Below are 21,416 nucleotides of genomic sequence, written 5' to 3'. Positions count from 1 at the left end.
TCTGCTAAGTCGCTTCAGTCGTGTCCGACTCTGTGTGACCCCATAGACGGCAGCCCACCAGGCTCCCCCGTCCCTGGGATTCTCCAGGCAAGAACACTGGAGTGGGTTGCCATTTCCTTCTCCAATGCATGAAAGTGAAAGTGAAGTCGCTCAGTCATGTCTGACTCTTAGCGACCCCATGGACTGCAGCCCACCAGGCTCCTCTGTCCATGGGATTTTCCAGGGAAGAGTACTGTAGTGGGGTGCCATTGCTTTCTCCAGGAAGGACTCTAGGGCAGTAATTTATTCAATAAATATGGTTGAGCTTCCACTGTATTCCAGTCAGGGTTCTAGAGTTACAGCAGCAATCTCTGCCCCCTTGGGAAGACAATAAGTAAAAATATGTGTATTATTAGAAGGTAAAAGAACCTATAGAATCAGGGAAAATCTCAAGGAAAAGTGACTTTTTTACTCATTAAGTATTTCTTGAGCACATACTGTGATCCGGCACTGGATATACACTAATTAATAAAAAAAGATATAGTAGTATCATTCATATTTGTGTATCTTTGAAACTCTAGTGATCATACTGGTACTGACCTGTGTTTATTATCCTTTCTGTCTGTCTAGCTGCCTTTGAATCATAGCTGTAGTTACTTTCCATATCGGCCATGACCCTGTTTATCTAAGTCAGTGCAATGGATGGTAATTTGTAGAGTTAGCCTCTTCGGCATCTGGAATCTTGCTCCTAAATATCTCCCCTTAAGGTAATGCCTTAAGGCTTTGAATGAATATCTGAAAGATTTTAGAGATTCAGCCAAGCCATTGTGGGGTTAGGGTTTTTTTTTCAGGCAGCTAGAATTGCAAGTATGAGAATATGCCTGGTGTTTGAGGAATAGCAAGGAGGCCAGTTTATAAACGTGCGGGCTGTGTAAGTCCATCATTCAAAGTGGAGAAGCCCCAGGAAGGTTCTGAGCAGGGGAACAACATGATGTGACTTAGAACTTGATAGAGTCACTTTGGCTGCGGTGTTGAAAATAGACAGTAGATAGAGATACAAGATCGGGGAAGGCAGCGGCACCCCACTCCAGTACTCTTGCCTGGAAAATCCCATGGACGGAGGAGCCTGGTAGGCTGCAGTCCATGGGGTCGCTAGGAGTCGGACATGACTGAGCGACTTTACTTCACTTTTCACTTTCATGCATTGGAGAAGGAAATGGCAACCCACTCCAGCATTCTTGCCTGGAAAATCCCAGGGACGGGGGAGCCTGGTGGGCTGCCGTCTCTGGGGTCGCACAGAGTCGGACACGACTGACGCGACTTAGCAGCAGCAGCAGCAGAGATACAAGGGCAGAAGCAGAGAGACCACTTAGGAGGCTACGATCTAGGCAAGAGATGATGTAGCTTGGGCCAGGATGGTAGAGTGGGGATGAGGGAAAGTGCTCAGTTATTTTGAGCATCATATATTGATATAAGGTATATTTGAGTTGGAGCCAGTAGGAGTTGCTAGTGGATTGGATATGAGGTGAACGAAATGAGGACAACGCTGAGGCTGAGCAACTGGAAGGACTGGAGTTGCCAGTAATTTCTCAATTAATGGTGAAGAGTACAGGAGACTCTGGTTGGTGGGGGAGGTGGGACAGGGCAGAGGTCAACTGCACAATTTGATGTAGAGGCCAGAGTTCAGAGGAGTTAAGCCTGGGGACATAAATTTGGGACCAATTTTGAGAGCACATAGACATAAATTCTCTTCAGTGCAGTCGCTAAGTCATATCCAACTCTTTGCAACCGCTTGAACCGCAGCACCCCTGACCTCCCTGTCCATCACCAACTGCTGGAGTCTACTCAAACCCATGTCCATTGAGTCAGTGATGCCATCCAACCATCTCCTCCTCTGTCATCCCCTTCTCTTCCTGCCCTCAATCTTTCCCAGCATCAGGGTCTTTTCAAATAAGTCAACTCTTTGCATGAGATGGCCAAAGTATTGGAGTTTCAGCTTCAACATCAGTCCTTCCAATGATCACCCAGGACTGATCTCCTTTAGGATGGACTGGTTGGATCACCTTGCAGTCCAAGGAACTCTCAAGAGTCTTCTCCAACACCACAGTTCAAAAACATCAATTCTTCGGTGCTCAGCTTACTTTATAGTCCAAATCTCGCAGCCGTACATGACCACTGGAAAAACCATAGCCTTGACTAGACGGACCTTTGTTGACAAAGTGATGTCTCTGCTTTTGAATATGCTGTCTAGGTTGGTCATAACTTTCCTTCCAAGGAGTAAGTGTCTTTTAATTTCATGGCTGCAGTCATCATCTGCAATGATTTTGGAGCCCCGAAAAATAAAGTCTGACACTGTTTCCACTGTTTCCCCATCTTTTTGCCATGAAGTAATGGAACCAGGGTGACAGTATACAGCCTTGACGTGCTCCTTTTCCTATTTGGAACCAGTCTGTTGTTCCATGTCCAGTTCTAACTGTTGCTTCCTGACCTGCATACAGATTTCTCAAGAGGCAGGTCAGGTGGTCTGGTATTCCCATCTTTTTCAGAATTTTCCACAGTTTATTGTGATCCACACAGTCAAAGGCTTTGGCATAGTCAATAAAGCAGAAATAGATGTTTTTCTGGAACTCCCTTGCTTTTTCCATGATCCAGCGGATGTTGGCAATTTGATCTCTGGTTCCTCTGCCTTTTCTAAAACCAGCTTGAACATCAGGAAGTTCACGGTTCACATATTGCTGAAGCCTGACTTGGAGAATTTTGAGCATTACTTTACTAGCATGTGAGATGAGTGCAATTGTGCGGTAGTTTGAGCATTCTTTGGCATTGCCTTTCTTTGGGATTGGAATGAAAACTGACCTTTTCCAGTCCTGTGGCCACTGCTGAGTTTTCCAAACTTGCTGGCATATGGAGTGCAGCACTTTCACGGCCTCATCTTTCAGGATTTGAAATAGCTCAACTGGAATTCCATCACCTCCACTAGCTTTGTTCGTAGTGATGTTTTCTAAGGCCCACTTGACTTCACATTCCAGGATGTCTGGCTCTAGGTGAGTGATCACACCATCGTGATTATCTTGGTCTTGAAGATCTTTTTTGTACAGTTCTTCTGTGTATTCTTGCCACCTCTTCTTAATATCTTCTGCTTCTGTTAGGTCCATACCATTTCTGTCCTTTATCGAGCCCATCTTTGCATGAAATGTCCCTTTGGTATCTCTGATTTTCTTGAAGAGATCTCTAGTCTTTCCCATTCTGTTGTTTTCCTCTATTTCTTTGCATTGATCGCTGAGGAAGGCTTTCTTATCTCTTCCTGCTATTCTTTGGAACTCTGCATTCAGATGCTTATATCTTTCCTTTTCTCCTTTGCTTTTCACTTCTCTTCTTTTCACAGCTATTTGTAAGGCCTCCCCAGACAGCCATTTTGCTTTTTTGCATTTCTTTTCCATGGGGATGATCTTGATCCCTGTCTTCCTGTGCAATGTCATGAACCTCAGTCCATAATTCATCAGGCACTCTATCTATCAAATCTAGGCCCTTAAATCTATTTCTCACTTCCACTGTATAATCATAAGGGATTTGATTTAAGTCATACCTGAATGGTCTAGTGGTTTTCCCTACTTTCTTCAATTTAAGTCTGAATTTGGTAATAAGGAAAAATTGCCAAATTTTATGGCAGAAAGTGAAGAGGAACTAAAAAGCCTCTTGATGAAAGTGAAAGAGGAGAGTGAAAAAGTTGGCTTAAAGCTCAACATTGAGAAAACGAGGATCATTGGCATCCGGTCCCATCACTTCATGGGAAATAGATGGGGAAACAGTGGAAACAGTGTCAGACTTTATTTTTCTGGGCTCCAAAATCACTGCAGATGGTGACTGCCGCCATGAAATTAAAAGACAGTTACTCTTTGGAAGGAAAGTTATGACCAACCTAGATAGCATATTGAAAAGCAGAGACATTACTTTGCCAACAAAGGTCCGTCTACTAAAGGCTGTGGTTTTTCCTGTGGTCATGTGTGGATGTGAGAGTTGGACTGTGAAGAAGGCTGAGCGCTGAAGAATTGATGCTTTTGAACTGTGGTGTTGGAGAAGACTCTTGAGAGTCCTTTGAACTGCAAGGGGATCCAACCAGTCCATTCTGAAGGAGATCAGTCCTGGGATTTCTTTGGAAGGAATGATGCTAAAGCTGAAACTCCAGAACTTTGGCCACCTCATGTAAAGAGTTGACTCATTGGAAAAGACTCTGATGCTGGAAGGGATTGGGGACAGGAGGAGAAGGGGACGACAGAGGATGAGATGGCTGGATGGCATCACTGACTCGATGGATGTGAGTCTGGGTGTACTCCAGGAGTTGGTGATGGACAGGGAGGCCTGGCATGCTGCGATTCATGGGGTCGCAAAGAGTCGAACGTGACTGAACTGAACTGAGTGGAACCAGATGCCGTGATCTTAGTTTTCTAAATAAGCCAACTTTTTCACTCCTCTTTCACTTTCATCAAGAGGGTTTTTAGTTCCTCTTCACTTTCTGCCATAAGTGTGGTGTCATCTGCATATCTGAGGTTATTGATATTTCTCCCGGCAATCTTGATTCCAGCTTGTGCTTCTTCCAGCCCAATGTTTCTCATGATGTACTCTGCATAGAAGTTAAATAATCAGGGTGACAATATACAGCCTTGACGTACTCCTTTTCCTATTTGGAACCAGTCTGTTGTTCCATGTGCAGTTCTAACTGTTGCTTCCTGACCTGCATATAGGTTTCTCAAGAGGCAGGTCAGGTGTTCTGGTATTCCCATCTCTTGAAGAATTTCCACAGTTTATTGTGATCCACACAGTCAAAGGCTTTGGCATAGTCAGTAAAGCAGAAATAGACGTTTTTTCTGGAACGCTCTTGCTTTTTGATGATCCAGCAGATGTTGGCAGTTTGATCTTTGGTGTTCCTCTGCCTTTTCTAAAACCAGCTTGAACATCTAGAAGTTCACAGTTTACGTATTGCTGAAGCCTGGCTTGGAGAATTTTGAGCAATTCTGTTAGCACATACACATTATTTAAAGCCATAATATTTAATGAGATTAAAGAAAAAAGTATAGATAGAGAAAAAGAGAAGAGGGAGTGAGCGGTCTGGAAGATAGGAACTGAAATGGTGTCATTGGAACTGGTGATAGGAGCTGAATGGTGACAGAAATTAAAATTAATTGAGTGCTTATTCTTTGTTGAACAATGTGCAAGGTGCTTTTATATACTTTTCCAGTTCCCAGAATTGTCCACATCTGATAAAGAGAAAACCGAGGTTTGCCCAGTCTCACAGCTGGTGAGTGAGAGAGCTGGGGCCCAGATCCAGGTGGGTTTCATTGTGCAGCTGTATGTGCTTCCTTGCTGCGCCAGCTTGTATTGCCAGCGTGTTGAGACTTAAGGAGTGACGGTGACATCTGAGAGTGGGTGGTAGCGAACAACACTTGGAAAACTCAGATCTGTAAGTGCTCAAGGTGGAGGGATCCCGACTGACTCTTGACAACTTACTTCCAAAATAGTTTATGCCACATATGATAATATACATGTTTCAATGCCATTCTCCCAGATCATCCCACTCTCGCCCTCTCCCAGAGTCCAAAAGACTGTTCTATACATCTGTGTCTCTTTTGCTGTCTCGCATGTAGGGTTATCATTACCATCTTTCTAAAGTCCATATATATGCGTTAGTATACTGTATTGGTGTTTTTCTTTCTGGCTTACTTCACTCTGTATAATAGGCTCCAATTTCATCCACCTCATTAGAACTGATTTAAATGTATTTTTTTAATTGCTGACTAATATTCCATTGTGTATATGTACCACAGCTTTCTTGTCCATTCGTCTGCTGATGGACATCTAGGTTGCTTCCATGTCCTGGCTATTACTAAAAACATGTATATTATCATATGTGAAATGAATCACCAGTTCAGGATGGGGAACACATGTACACCCGTGGCGGATTCATGTCAATGTATGGCAAAACCACTACAATATTGTAAAGTAATTAGCCTCCAGTTAAAAGAACTGAATTTATATTAAAAATAAATAAATTAATTAAAAAAATTTATGCCAAATGTTTTTTAGTACTCTTATCTGTTGAAAACTATTTGTTAAATTACATGTATCTATGAATTTAAGAGCATATATGTATGTATATATATAAATATTTAATCCTTCCTCACAGATATACTTTTGACTGCTAGCTTATCATGAAGTTACTTAAGTTTTCAAAATGTTGACCCATTCATACTAGTAACATCCCCAAGATTTGTAACCTTCGCCTAACTCATCTTTAAGTTCATCATAAGGTTTACACTCTTTTTAACACTCTTGTTTTCCTATATTCTAGTCTTTGTTTTTTATTTTTTACAGTACTCCCAGATTCTTTTTCTCTCTGTGTCTTTCTTCCTCTGTCCCAGTCAATTGTCTTTTAATTAGTTCATAGTCTCTTCCTTTACTGGGGAATTTACTTTTTAATCTTAGATATCTGTCTTCTTCATTTCCAGGTCCTCTCTTCCCACATAGCTGGAGGCTGCAGCTGTATTGATATCCCTTGAGTTTTTTTTAACCTTAATGATAGATAGGATCTTCTTTACAACTCCTCCTAATTAACCCTTAGGCTGAAAGGCAGCTGAACTAAGAATTGGAAACCACATTCCTAGTCTAGGAATTCCTTGAGTTCCTGCTGTGTGCTAGGTGTGGGGCATGTTTGTGTCCCTCTCTTTGTGACCCTATGGACTGTAGCCCACCAGGCTCCTCTCTCCATGGGATTCTCCAGGCGAAAATACTGGAGTGGGTTGCCATGCCCTACCTCCAGGGTATCTTCCCCACCCAGGGATTGAACCCAAGTCTCTTAGGTTTCCTGCATTGGCAAGCAGGCTCTTTACCACTAGTGCCACCTGGGAAGCCCATGCTAGGTAGTTGGGTACAAAGGAGAAGACCTGGGGCAGCCACTATTTAGAAATATGCAAGACTAGGGAGATAAATCAGCAAAGGAAAAGGAGCACGCAGTCAAGTGAAGGAAGCTCTTCAAGAAAGAGAAAGTGACTGTGTCCAAAAGCTACTTAGAGGCCAAGTGAGGTGAGTTCCAGGAATGGCCATTGGATTGGATGACCTTGTAAAGAGCAGTTTCAGTACAGTGATAGCAAAGGGATAAAAGCCTTATTGTGTGTGGTAGTCGCTCAGTCGTGTCTGACTCTTTGTGACCCCATGGACTGTAGCCTGCCAGGCTCCTCTGTCCATGGGATTTCCCAGGCAAGAATACTGGAGTGGGTTGCCATTTCCTTCTCCAGGGGATCTTCCCAACCCGGGGTTTCAGCCCGAGTCTCCCACATTGTGGGCTGAGGGGTAAGGAAATAGAAGCATTGAGTATTTGCTTGCTCAGAAGTCTTTCAAAGCGGAAGTATGCTATAAAGGAAAGCAAAGAAATGGGGTAGCACCTGAAGGCAGTGTTGGACTGAGGAGCCAACAGATGTTTGTAGGATGGGAAACATTGACAGGCTTATGAGACTGGTGGTTAGAGTGGGCACACTGAAGAGGTCGTGGTGGTGGCGGTAGCTAATTGCCGAAACAAAGTCTTTGAGGGTCAGGCGGGAGTGGGAACAGTGAACCAATAGAGAGATTGGCCTGTTTGATCAGAGCAGAGACAGTTCTTCCATTCTAACAAGAGGGAACGCAGAACAGATGGGTATAGATGCAAGTAGGATGGTGGATATGATGATGAAAAGATGAAGAAACAGGCTTAGTAACTTTCCCAAGATGACACAGCTAGTAAGTGGCAGAGTCAGGGTTTAAAAAAAAAAAGCACAGCCTGTGCTTTTAACCTGTGAGTGCTCCTGCCCTCTGCCTCGATAGGATCTAGCCTGTGCCCAATGGATGTGACCATATCAACTCATTAAGCCTGGGAGTACCTCCTGTGTGACCCAGTATAGAGCTGTATTGGAGATTGGATGTGACCCTTGCCCTCAGGCTTTCGGTGTAATAAAAGATAAACAAGTATAATAAAGTAACAGGTAAGATGAGAGGGATATTTGCCTGGTGCTCTGAAAAATAGCAAGAACTATGGGAATCAGAGAGTGTCATTGGGGTAGAGTCTTAGAAAGTGAGGAGAAGTTGATCATCAGGCTGGAGGAACCTTGTGGGCAGTTACAGAGAGATTGTGGAAAGTTAGGGTGATTACCTTTTCTTACTAGGTTTTTTTTTTTTTTAAGCTATCTCCTCCCTTTTGTTCCTCTGCCTTTTCTATGCTTTGTGTCTCTTCTCTCATCCTCTAAATTCTGCTCCACCTTCACTTCTAGTGTTATGCTCACAGAATTTCTATCCACAGAGGGACATTGTAGCTGATCACCCACCCTCTGTGTGTGTGTTAGTCGCTTAGTTGTGTCCAACTCTTTGCGACCCCATGGACTGTAGCCCACAAGGCTCCTCTGTCTGTAGTATTCTCCAGGCAAGAATACTGGAGTGGTTTGCCATTCCCTTCTCCAGGGCATCTTCCCAACCCAGGGATTGAACCCAGGTCTCCCAAATTGCAGGCAGATTGTTTACTGTCTGAGCCACTAGGGAAGCCCTCAGTAAACAAGCATCTGTGGAATGTGACTGTTACGTCAAATGGAAGGGAGGATAACTATCTACAAGATTATATTTCACCAGTAGGACTGGAACTGAGAAAAATGGGAAAGGTATTCTCCTCATCCCCTTGGGCCACATTTCTTTGCACACAGATTTATCACATGAGAAGAGCAATCCATTCACAACTTTGATTAGTTCTGGGTCATTGTAGTGAGGTAAAGCTGAGACAGTTTACATTTTTATACAAACTATCTTTAAAGTCCTAAAGGCAGTAGAGCCTAGAAAAAGAGAGAGGGAGTAAGGATGGGGGAAGGGAGCTCTTTGATTATAACCAGCTATTCACTCTTCACTCATCCACAGATCATTTCTTTTTACCTTCATGTAACTAGTATTCGTCTCACCTGTAATTTATCCTCTTTTATTTATTCTCCTGGTTGACTTACTAGGCCTGTTTCTCATCATGCTTTATGGAAGACTTGAAGTTGCTAAGAGGAACTTTTCCATTTCCATAACAGGGAAAGATAAATCTTTACTTTTCACTTTTGCTTAGAAATAAGTAAGATCATAGAAGTTTAGATTTAAAGTGGCAGAGAAATTATTAACTTCATTTTACACATAAGAAATCTGACAGCCAGAGAAATTAAGCATAGCTATAAACTGGTTATTAGCCAAAATGGAACTTCTGGAAGCTAGCTGTCCTAATTCCTCATCTCATGTGCCCTCTTTTACCCTGTCACTCTGTATAACGCGTAGTCAAAGCTGTCCTCCTAAATGATGTCATCCTGTTGGTTTGTGAACAGAATCACGATCTTTATTGGGTTTAGGCAGGAGGTTTTAGATGACTGATGACTGAGTCACAAGTACTGGACAGTCTGTTACTGTGCTGGTGTGGGTGTTCGTTTCAGTTGGGTGTTGAGGGTCAACACTCAGGCAGGGTAAAAGTAAGCCAGGACTGAAGACAGAGAGGGGATGGCTGTGTGGTGCATGGGGTGGAGTGTGTGCACACTCACCTTGGCAGTGATAGAGTGTGAATTAGACCCGATTTGAGGGAAATGAACATTTTCCTATGTTTTTCAGATACTCCTCTTCGTCTAGTGCCATGAAGTCAGACAGATCTGGGTTTAAATTATGGCCCTTCCTTCTACTGGTTTCTGTGATCTTGGAGAGGTTTTTCAAAGTCTCAAAGATTCTTTATCTGTAGTAAAATAAAAATAATACAGTATCCTCCTTATAGTTAGTGAAGATCAAAGAATATATATGTCAGCTCCTAGTCCTCATCCTGATCTTGGCCCATAAAACACACTTGACAGCATGGCAGCTGCCAGGGCTGTTCCTGCTACTGCAACAGAACAAAAGAACAAAGACTTTGCATGAAAATCAGATTTAACAATCTAGAGGTTAATTCTGTTAGTATAGACTCCAAAGATGTATCACAGTACATTCAGTATTTCAGGAAAGGAAAAGGAGTTTCGAGGAAAACAGAAGCATGGATTTTTAAGAAAGAAGCAGTCAAGGATGTCATTGGGGCCAACTGCCTCATTTTATAAATGGGTAGGTTGAGTCCCAGAGAGAATAAGTGGTTATCCAAGAGTTCAGTTCAGTCACTCAGTCGTGTCGGACTCTTTGCAACCCCATGGACTGCAGCATGCCTGGTTTCCCTGTCCATCACCAACTCCTGGAGCTTACTCAAACTCATGTCCATTGAGTCAGTGATGTCATCTAACCTTCTCATCCTCTGTCATCCCCTTCTCCTCCCACCATCAATCTTTCCCAGCATCAGGGTCTTTTCCAATGAGTCAGTTCTTCACATCAGATGGCCAAAATATTGGAGTTTCAGCTTCAGCATCAGTCCTTCCAGTGACTGTTCAGGAGTTAGGATGGGCTGGTTGGATCTCCTTGCAGTCCAAAGGACTCTCAAGAGTCTTCTCCAATACCACATTCCAAAAGCATCAGTTCTTTGGCGCTCAGCTTTCTTTATAGTCCAGTTCTCACATTCATATATGACTACTGGAAAAACCATAGCTTTGACTAGATGGACCTTTGTTGGCAAAATAATGTCTCTGCTTTTAATATGCTGTCCAGGTTGGTCATAAATTTTATTCCAAGGGGCAAGAGTCTTTTAATTTCATGGCTGCAGTCACAATCTGCAGTGATTTTGGAGCTCAAAAAAGTAAAGTCTCTCACTGTTTCCATTGTTTCCCCATCTATTTGCCATGAAGTGATGGGACTGGATGCCATGATCTTAGTTTTCTGAGTGTTGAGTTTTAAGCCAACTTTTTCACTCTCCTCTCTCACTTCCATCAAGAGGCTTTTTAGTTCTTCGCTTTGTGCCATAAGGGTGGTGTCATCTGCATATCTGAGGTTATTGATATTTCTCCCAGCAATCTTGATTCCAGCTTGTACTTCATCCAGCCCAGCATTTTTCATGATATACTCTGCATGTAAGTTAAATAAGCAGGGTGACGATATACACCCTTGACTACTCCTTTCCTTATTTGGAACCAGTTTGTTTATCCAAGAGTAAACATCTAATTATTGACAAAGCTTATAACCCTGGTCTTCTTAGGGTTCTTTATATTGTTTCACAAATAGGGATTAGATAAAAGTTCAAGGACACTTGATAGATGACCATAGCTGAAAGTGTAGTCTTACTAAAGGCTCTCTTAGCATATCACTCTCTTTCTGAGAAGCCTTCAGTGACCCTTCATTACTCATTAAAGTAAGTGGCCTCAGTCCTTTCAGATCTGCCTGAACCTACCCCTCAAGCATGATCCTGTTACTTTTTTCCACACATGTACCCTTCCAACTGTTCCCCCTTTCCTAGTTTCCCATGTGTGGAAAGTCTTTGGAAACCCTACTTTTACTTGAAAGCACAGCTCAAACACTACTGCTGTGAAGCTGCAGTTGCCCCACCAGAGCGTGCTTTTTGCCATCACCATTTGTGTTTGTTACGGTACTTTCTCCTCCAGTCATACTTTATAGTGTGTTGCTCCTGTGTCGTAAGAGAGACTAACTTCGTCCTTTTGTCTTCCACAGTGCTTCACATAAAATAATCTATTATTGATGAATTCAAAATGGTATTTTTATACCCACCTTTCTGATTTCTAGTCTCATTCTCCAGTTCCTAAATATGCTACATGAATTAGGTGGAAAAGAGATTTAGGAGATGAATGAGTTTTTTGAAATATATAATTTATTTATTCGGTTGCACTGGGTCTTTGTTGCGGAGAGAAGGGGCTGCTCTTCGTTCCAGCCTGCGGGCCTCTCCTTGCAGTGGCTTTTCTTGGTACAGAGCACAGGCTTTAGGCTCTTGGCTTCAGTAGTTGCAGCGTGCAAGCTCACTAGTTGTGGCTTGAGGGCTCTAGAGCATAAGCTCAGTATCTGTGGCACACGGGCTTAATCGCTCTGTGGCCTGTGGAATCTCCCCAGATTAGGGACCGAACCCATGTCCCCTGCATTGGCGGCAGATTCCTGTCTACTGTGCCACCAGGGAAGTCCCAGGAGATGAATGGTTTTGATGCTTCTCTGACATGACAAGTATCAAGGAAAATGTGAAAGCATACATAACTGTATTCCTTTGGGGAAGAGTTTTTACACTATAAAATTACCCTCACACCAAATCAGAATAAAAGATGTACTTTTTCTTCCTTGAGTGGGATAGCCAGTGTGTCTGCGGACAGGAGCTTGAACAGCTTGTGATTTGAGTGTACACCAACTGGTAACCTGAATCCCATAAAAGCAAAGCTCTCAAAGGCGGAAGAGTCCTGCCTCTAACTAAAGAGAACGGTGTCCCGAAGAGTTTCAGGTGTCCAAGGAGTAAAGCCAGACTCGGAGGACGGGCAGTGGAGGTCCAGTTTGCGCTGCACATGAAAGCATTTATTCATAGCCCTGATTGATTACTAAAGGATTAAAGAGGCAGATGAAAGTGTTACATGATCTTACCTCGGGCTGTTAGAGGGGGCTGTTTCTCTTTCACTCTGCTTTTTCTGCAAAGCCTTTAGAGCAGCAGAATGCTTCTGCCCTCAGCTCATAAAGCAGCCAAGCCAGTTTGACCAGCTTGAAGGAAACACGAAACAAAACTGCCAACTCCAATCACGAGAACGCTAGTTACTAATTACCTTCAGGGCTCCGTGGGGAAAGCTAGAGCAGCTCACTGATTGGATCCTGAGATAGAATTTACTCCACATCTCTTCGTGCTCCGACCAGAGTAGCAAGAAGAGCATTTGAAGTGCTTTGGGAGACATTTTAAGAAGGACAGATACCACCGTGGGCTACCCTGCACCTGTCCTTGTCTGAGCTCAACCCAGACCCATGGAAGAGAGAGAGAGAACGTGTGTCTTTGAGGGCAGTGAATATGTGTGAAACCCACAAGATGAAGAAAGAAAAAGAATTGCAGAAGAACGAGGACTGGAGCTCCAACCAGGAGTATGGAGACTGCAGAAGTCTACAGAGAAGGGACCTTCCTGCTCTGGGTGGACTTTACAGAGAGGATGACTGGGATTCCAGACACCAAACCACAAGGCAGAATCGGCCCTACAGAAAAAGGCATTGTGGATACTGGGATTTTGAACAGAGTGAACCAAGTTATGTGGACGATGAAGAAGCAAAGGAAAGTAGAAAGGATTGTGTGTACAACAGAAGTGTGACTCCAGGCTGTGGTGATTGTAATTCAGAAAATATAGATGATGGGAATCCGAACTCCATGACTAAAGATGATTGGTTTACAGGAAGCCCATTTGTAACCCAGAAAGTTGGAGAATACGGGGAGACGAATGGCTGCGTAAATCATCAGAATCTGAATCATAATCCTAAGAACTCTAAAGAAACTGGACAGTGGACTGACTGCAGGGATTTGAACGATTCTGCGGGGAATTTTGGTCAGCCTCAAACCCAGGATATAGACCGCAGGAATCATAATTACAATCTTGAGGACTGTAAAGAAACTAATTTTTATCATAGAGACCTCAGTGATTTAGATCATGTTCCTGAGAATTATTATACTAATGGTCAGTCTGTGGACTTCCCAGACTTGAGTGGTGTCAGTGAACGTAATGAATTTGTCAAATACTGTGACGGGGACAGGAATGTTTATCAAAATGATAAAATCGATCCCCAAACCAAGATTCATGCTGGGGATCAGAGTAGTTTTCATATGGAGAATAGAGGCTCTGATTCTCTATTTGCAAACTGTGAATATAAATTTCAGAATTACAGAGGAGCAGATTCTCTCCACCAGAGGAAGACTTCAGAATGTAATGGCATCGACAGACCAGGAATGATGGCACCTGAGAGCAGAGGGTTCTTCCCAGAGGGTCCGAGAAGTCAGTGGACAAGGGGGAACCAAGGAGAACATCATGGTGGCGTTCCTCGGGGCACTTCATTAGAGAAGAATAGCTGGCATGTAGAGGAAGAGAGAAGATTAAATGGCCCAGAAACTTGGAAAAGGAACAGCTGCTTCCGCCGCACAGCACCGGGCACCCTGAGACACTCGGAATTTGTGCAGAACAGGAGGAGAGCCCAAGGTAGGAACTCAGACAGGCTTCTTAGAGGATAAGACTGGGAATAAATAAAAGGAATAGTTCTTCTAGGTACCAGGAACATTTGTAAACTTCAGGAAACTGGCCCCAAATTTTTTAATAAGTGTATCCTGAGTGAGAAGAGCCAAGAGTGTGCATAGTGCTGTAAATTTGCGACCTGGCTTTCAAAACCAGGCTGCTTTCATGGGAACTCTCCTTTACCTTAGATGGTTTTTCTCAGGGTCTGTAATCCAAAGATCTTTCCGTTTTTACTTTAATATCCTTTGTTTATCTTATGGAGCCTGGGCAAGTCCTTTATCAGGGCACCAAGTGAAAATTTATTTTCCTGGCCTGTTCTCTCTCTCAATCCCTGCACTTCTTTAGATTTTAGAGGGAAGAAGACTTAACTTGTTTTACAGATGGTTCATCCCTTGACATTTAGGAATCTTAAGTGAATGGTGCACACCAAACCTCTTGTGAAAATGAGAAAAGTATATTTTTAATGGTGCATTGTATGTGTTAGTTATTCAGGTGAATTTGTCTCCCTGAACTTGAAGATGTAAAATGGGGATATTAAGGGTCTTTTATCATTAGAGGTTCTTTCTTTGTTGCCAGTTTGTCTTCTCCAGGTCTCTGAAATGAACCGAGTTTATTTTGTTGTTGCAATTACTGGACTTCCTTTTAAATCTTTTTTGTGTGTGTTATACTCATGTCAAGCAGACTTTATGGTTTTGGCCAGTTTGGGAGAGTGCAGAACATGATGAGAGGAGAAAGAGTCAGAAAATGTGAAGGATCTAGAAAATCCATCTCACACCTTCCTCCCAAGTGGAGGCTTTCTTGTCCAGGTCTCCTTCAGAACAGGCCCGGTGGTTAGAAGTGTGGTGGAGCCACTGAAAAGATAAGTCCCTGTTGTGATCCTGGAGCTGCTGGTGGTTTGTCCAGGGGTCTTTTCAACACAGACTTAACTTGAATTTCCAGGGTGCTGTTTTGGACAAAGCAGGCTCTCTACCTGCATTTGCAAAGATAAAGAATGAAACCAAACTCGAGATATTAAGCAGCTAGCTATGTTTTCCTAGGTGCATTTTTACTTTGAAATGGTGGGGATTGGATGACTTCTACATTCTTTTCAGCTTAAAAATGTCTGATTCTGTGATTCCTTAGGTTAGTTTTTTGCGTCACTCCGTTTCCCTTCCCCCACAGCTGTGAACTTTGTTTCCTTTCGTTAGTTCCTTATTGTATTAAGCCTCCTAACTGTGTTTATTGTTTCACTTATGAGTCAAACCTTTCTCTCTGGAGTGTTGTAATATGCCCAGTGAGCTCTCTGAGATCAGCTTGGTTCCACCTGATAACATTTCCATTTTTATAACTCTCTCTTTATGTTTGAGGACTTAACTTTTGATAGTATATTCACATTAACACTTCTTTTCATACCTCTAATACCCTCCTTGACCTGTAACAATGTTTTGGTCTGTCCCAGAGATCTTTTTGCTTTCTAACTTTGCTAGCTGTTTTACAGCACAGGTGCCATTGCCCTTCCTGAAAGTTAGACAGTCACAACAGGTGCTTACAGAAGGGAACGCGTTTGATCTTCTGCCTTGAATTCATATCTCAGCTCCCCCATTTACTAGTAGTGTAGCTTTAGACAAATTATTTAACTTCTCTGAGCTTTGGATTTCTTATTTGTTAAGTGAAGATGATCATACCTGTCTCATAGTGAGATAATATAAATAAAACATCACATGTCTAGAACATAGTAGGTGCTCATAAGTTGTGATTTCTTCATCTCTTATCCACCCATCACCCTTCCCCCTAACAAATCCTCCCCCTCCCCAGCTGTCACTGCATGGTCCCCTCCCTTCTGAGATCCAGATTGACCCCCCACTGGACAGACGTCTGTCCTCGGACCCTGTGTTTACAGGCATAATGCCCTTCCCTTCCTCTCTCCCATTGTTCCCCACCTTCCACCTACTGCATCTGAGAAGCAGAGTGCTCCTTGACCACCTCCCAGGCTAGAAACCAAGTTGTTCTGCCAGGATTTTTCCTTCCCCTGACCTGTAGTAACAGTTCATTCTGTGAAGGCCTCAAGCTTGGATTCTTGTTACAGCAGGTCTATTACGGTTTTGCCTTTAAGGTGTGTCTCCTCGTCTCGGGAGGCGGGCCTTGCTCCTAAGGTGCAGCTCTGCTGAGGTTTCCAACTGGATATGTTTGTTGAACCTCCTAACTTGAAGGGACTTCCCTTTCACTTTTCACTTTTATGCATTGGAGAAGGAAATGGCAACCCACTCCAGTGTTCTTGCCTGGAGAATCCCAGGGACGGGGGAGCCTGGTGGGCAGCTGTCTATGGGGTCGCACAGAGTCGGACACGACTGAAGCGACTTAGCAGCAGTAGCAGCAGCAGCAACTTGAAGGGACTCAGATTTTAAAGTCTGTCTCAACTCACAGAGAGTTTTGAGTGTCTGCTTGGCTCTTTGGCCTTCAGCTGCTGCTTTCTGCTGTGTTCACTAGTCACATCACTTGCATGCACAGTTCAGGATTTGAAGGGAATTTCTGTATAGACTTTGGGGCTGTCCTCTTTGCAGCTTCCTCTTTTTCAGGATTTCTTCCTTAATATCAAGTCACTTCAGAGTCCACGACCTTTGATTCTGCAGCCAAATAAGATCACCATTGGTTGCCTCTCAATTTTTGCTCTACTTCCCGCATGCTAAAACACTAGGGATTCCCTGGGGGTGGGGGTAACGGGGTATCAGATAAACAGGGATCTTACCTAGTTTTCTTCCCATGTTTCGAGTTGTATCCCCTCCAGTTTCTGGCTGTTTTTGCTGGCTTTCCAACACATAGTTGTTTTCAAAAATATCTTGTCCAGAGTTGCTGCTAGTTTTCAGTAGGGAAGTTCGTACAATGTGAGCTACTCTACCGTTACTAGACCAAAAGTCAGCACTAGGGTTTTACGCTTGCCAAGAACATAAACGGGCTCCCTGGTGGCTCAGACAGTGTAGAATCTGCCTGTAGTACAGGAGACCCAGGTTTGATCCCTAGGTTGGGAAGATCCCCTGGAGAAGGAAATGGCAACCCACTCCAGTATTCTTGCCTGGAGAATCCCATGGACAGAGGATCCTGTCGGGCCATAGTCCAGAGTTGCAAAGAGTTGGGTGCAACTGAGTGACTAACACTTACTTAAGACCATGAATAGTTACAATGGGAAGGGGACCTAGTGCTTCAAATTCTATGTTAACTAGGTTAATTTAAGTGATACTAAGATACCTATATGAAGAACTCTTACAGAGAGAAATAGGAGGCTGAATTCAGATGCAAGTTAAGGCTAATGGTTCAAGGTTGGAGGGCTAGAACACAAAATCCTCTTATATTATTACTAGAAGGAACCTGACATTTCAGCAAGTCACTATTTTATACATGTGGGTAAATACCCATGATTAAGTTTGAAATCTATTTAGTGGATTGCAACTAGCATTTTTTGAAAAATAAAATAGAAGTGAATAGAAAATTTCAAGTACGTCTCATGTAGTAAAAGTATGCAGTACTTCTGTATTACTTCTGTGAGTGTATACCTGTACATACGTGGATTACATAAATGCATGTGTGTATATACTGAACCACAGTGTAAAATGTGAGTCACAGTGTGGGAAAAAAAAAACAAACTTAGATCCAAGCCACTCAGTTTTTAAATGGAGAGACAAAGCTCAGAGAAACTGAACCGTGTGGCCAGGAGATGTCTGGATGCCCAGACCAGTGCTTTTACTACAGCACCACAGTTGAAGCCAGAAGTGCAGGTTTAGGTTCATTTTGAACAAATGAACTTAGAAGAGCAGAAAAGTATTGTGTTAGAGGAGCCAGGGAGGAGGCTCCAAATGGAATGGGCTCAACTGTGTTGCATGCAGCAGAGAGATGAGAGGATGTGTTCTGAGGAAAGACTTTTCACTTGGTACATGAGGTAAGGAACAAGATGTATTACAGGGAGTTTGGGAGGAAAGTGGCAATGAGGGATATGCAGTCATCTCCTAGTATCTGTATCTGCGGGGGGGTTGGTTTCGACACCAACACCCTGCCCCACCCTCACACCCTTGCAGATACCAAAATCCACAGATACTCAAGTCACATATAAAATGACATAGTATTTGCAGGTAATCTATGCACGTCCTCCCATATATTTTAAATCATATACTTTAAATCATCTTAATTACTTATAATATCTGTGCTGTGCTATGCTTAGTTGCTTAGTTGTGTCTGACTCTTTGCAACCCCATGGACCCCTTCCAGGCTCCTCTGTCCATGGGGATTCTCCAGGCAAGAATATTGGAGTGGATTGCCATGCCCTCCTCCAGGGGATCTTCCCAACCCAGGAACTGAACCCAGTTCTCCTACATTGCAGGCGAATTCTTTACTGTCTGAGCCACTAGGTATCTCCCACTTACATTACCTCAGTTCAGTTCAGTTAAGTCGTTCAGTCGAGTCCAACTCTTTGTGACCCCATGGACTGCAGCACACCAGGCCTCCGTGTCCATCACCAACTCCCAGAGTTTTACCCAAACTCATGTCCATTGAGTTGGTGATGCCATCCAACCATCTCATCCTCTGTCGTCACCTACTCCTCCTGCCCTCAATCTTTCCCAGCATCAGGGTGTTTTCAAATGAGTCAGCTCTTCGCATCAGTCCTTCCAATGAACACCCAGGACTGATCTCCTTTAAGATTGACTGGTTTGATCCCCTGGCAGTCCAAGGGACTCTCGAGACTCTTTTCCAGCACCACAGTTGAAAAGCACCAATTCTTTGGCGGTCAGCCTTCTCTGTGGTCCATCTGTCACATCTGTACATGACTACTGGAAAAACCATAGCTTTGACTATACAGACCTTTGTCAGCAAAGTGATATCTCTGTTTTTTAATACACTGTCTAGATTTGTCATAGCTTTTCTTCCAAGGATCAGGCATCCTTTAATTTCATGGCTGCAGTCACTATCTGCAGTGATTTTGGAGTCCAAGAAAATAAAGTCTGTCACTGTTTCCAATTTTTTCCCATCTGTTTGTCATGAAGTAATGGGATCAAATGCTACAATCTTAGTTTTTTGAATGTTGAATTTTAAGCCAGCTTTTTCAGTCTCCTCTTTCATTCATCAAGAGGCTCTTTAGTTCCTCTTTGCTTTCTACCATTCAGTTCAGTTCAGTTACTCAGTTGTCTCCGACTCTTTGCGACCCATGGACTGCAGCATGGCAGGCTTCCCTGTTCATCACCAGCTCCTAGAGTTTACTCAAACTCATGTCCATCGAGTTGGTGATGCCATCCAACCATCTCATCTTCTGTCATCCCCTTCTCCTCCTGCCTTTAATCTCTCCCAGTGAGTCAGTTCTTCGCATCAGGTGGCCAAAGTATTGGAGTTTCAGCTTCAGCATCAGTCCTTCCAATGAATATTTAAGACTGATTTCCTTTAAGATTGGCTGATTGGACCTCCTTGCAGTCCAAGGGACTCCCAAGAGTCTTCTCCAACACCACAATTCAGAAGCATCAATTCTTCAGCTCTCAGCTTTCTTTATAGTCCAACTCTCACACCCATACATGACTACTGGAAAAACCATAGCTTTGACTAGACAGAACTTTGTCAGTAAAGGGTGATATCATTTTCATATCTGAGGTTGCTGATATTTCTCCCGGCAATCTTGATTCCAGCTTGAGCTTCATCCAGCCCAGCATTTTGCATGTTGTATTCTGCACATAAGTTAAATAAGCAGGGTGACAACATACAGCCTTGATGTACTCCTTTTCCAATTTGGAACCAGCCTGTTGTTCCATGTCCAGTTCTAACTGTTTCTTCTTGACCTGTATACAGGTTTCTCAGGAGGCAGGTAAGGTGGTCTCGTATCCCCATCTCTTTAAGAATTTTCCAGTTTGTTGTGATCCACACTTTCAAAGGCTTTAGTGTAGTCAGTGAAGCAGAAATAGATGTTTTTCTGGAATTCTCTTGATTTTTCTATAATCTGCTGAATGTTGGCAATTTGATCTCTGGTTTCTCTGCTTTTTCTAGGTCTACCTTGTACATTTGAAAATTCTTGGTTCATGTACTGTTGAAGTCTAGCTTGAAAGATTTTGAGCATTACCTTGCTAGCATGTGAAATGAGTGCAATTGTGTGGTAGTTTGAACATCCTTTGGCCTTGCCCTTCTTATTTGTATGAAAACTGACATACATGGTAGTATTATCAGAAACAGGTGAGTTTAGATGTGTCAATATTTAGAGTAGTGCAACAGAGCCTGGCACATAGTAAATGCTAAATAAACATAATCTGCTACCATCATCATCAATTATATTTTTCCAACACATAGATCCCATATTCCCTTTGAATGTGATTACACAGGTGTTTATTAACTAGTTTTTGTACTTAGCACTGTACCAAGCATTGGGGTATGCCGGGAAGGATACCCCCCCATACCCCTCACCACCATAGACGTTTTTAGATAAGTTGAAAAAACAAAGTGTAAAAATATGAATAATTAAATAAAGTACAGAAGTGTCTAGCTTAAACAGTAAATACTATGGACAATCAAGAAGAAAAGCTCAGTTTTTACTTGAGTTAATGGAATAGACTTTAGGAAGATGCTTGAATTTTAACTAAAGCTTAAAGGAGTAGTGGGGTTGAGATAGGCAGAGAGAAACAAGGAGAACATTTCTGGTTGGAGAAAGTCTATGAGCAAAGATGCAAAGTTGTCGTGACAAAAAGGAATACAGTGTGGGAAAGAACTAGTGTATCGAAATCTTAGAAACCAAATGGGAGTTTGGACCAGAGCCTGAGGAAGAAGTCAGCTGGCCCTGCATGTGGTGATTCCCTCTCTGTGATCACTGACACTGTGATTGATGACTCCTCTGAGGACCAGAATGGCTGTGGAAAGGGTGGGCATCTGAGAACTCCAGCCTAGGGGATGCCCATGGCATGGGGCAGGAGAAGGGAACACTCTGGGGAGGGCTGAAGAAAACCGAAAGGCTTAGAGTAGGAGAGAATAGCCAACACTTTCAAATGCCCCAGGGAAGTCAAGGATGATTCCATGGATTTGTTGAGGTTATCGGTTGATGGAAATACAGTGATGACACAGAATTAATTAGGAAGAAATTAGATGGGGGAAGAGGTCTGGAAGGAGGTCTTCTTGCATGAAGACCACTCTTTCAAGACCTTTCACACACACAGTGAAATAGAGGTGAATGGGACTGAGGGGGGCACAGAGTTGACCAAGATTTCCTGTATTTACTTTTTAAAATCAGGCTGTACTGTCAGGCTGATTAAGATGGGTAGGTAGGAAGCAAAGAAGAGGGAAAGAGAAAATATGTGGAGGCGAAGGGAAATAAATACAGGGCCC

The 21,416-nt window shown here is 43.1% G+C and overlaps 1 protein-coding gene across 4 annotated transcripts in view; it reads left to right on the top strand.

Annotated features, from left to right (window-relative positions):
- Positions 1-21,416, top strand: part of DNMBP (dynamin binding protein) — a 116,932-nt gene that overhangs the window by 56,865 nt on the left and 38,651 nt on the right. Inside the window, exon 1 of one of the 4 annotated variants that reach the window (XM_061403087.1) lies at positions 9,606-14,066. The exons of the other annotated variants lie outside the window; for them this stretch is intronic. Within the exon in view, the coding sequence (XP_061259071.1) occupies positions 12,899-14,066 (1,168 nt within the window). The 5' untranslated portion in view covers positions 9,606-12,898. Of the gene's footprint in view, positions 1-9,605; positions 14,067-21,416 lie in introns of those variants that run through there. 4 annotated transcript variants of the gene reach the window in all.

The sequence above is a fragment of the Bos javanicus genome, chromosome 26 (genome assembly GCF_032452875.1).
Source record: "Bos javanicus breed banteng chromosome 26, ARS-OSU_banteng_1.0, whole genome shotgun sequence".
Lineage (NCBI taxonomy): Eukaryota > Metazoa > Chordata > Mammalia > Artiodactyla > Bovidae > Bos > Bos javanicus.
Note: the sequence above shows the minus strand (reverse complement) of the source record. Positions and strands in the feature narration are given on the sequence as shown.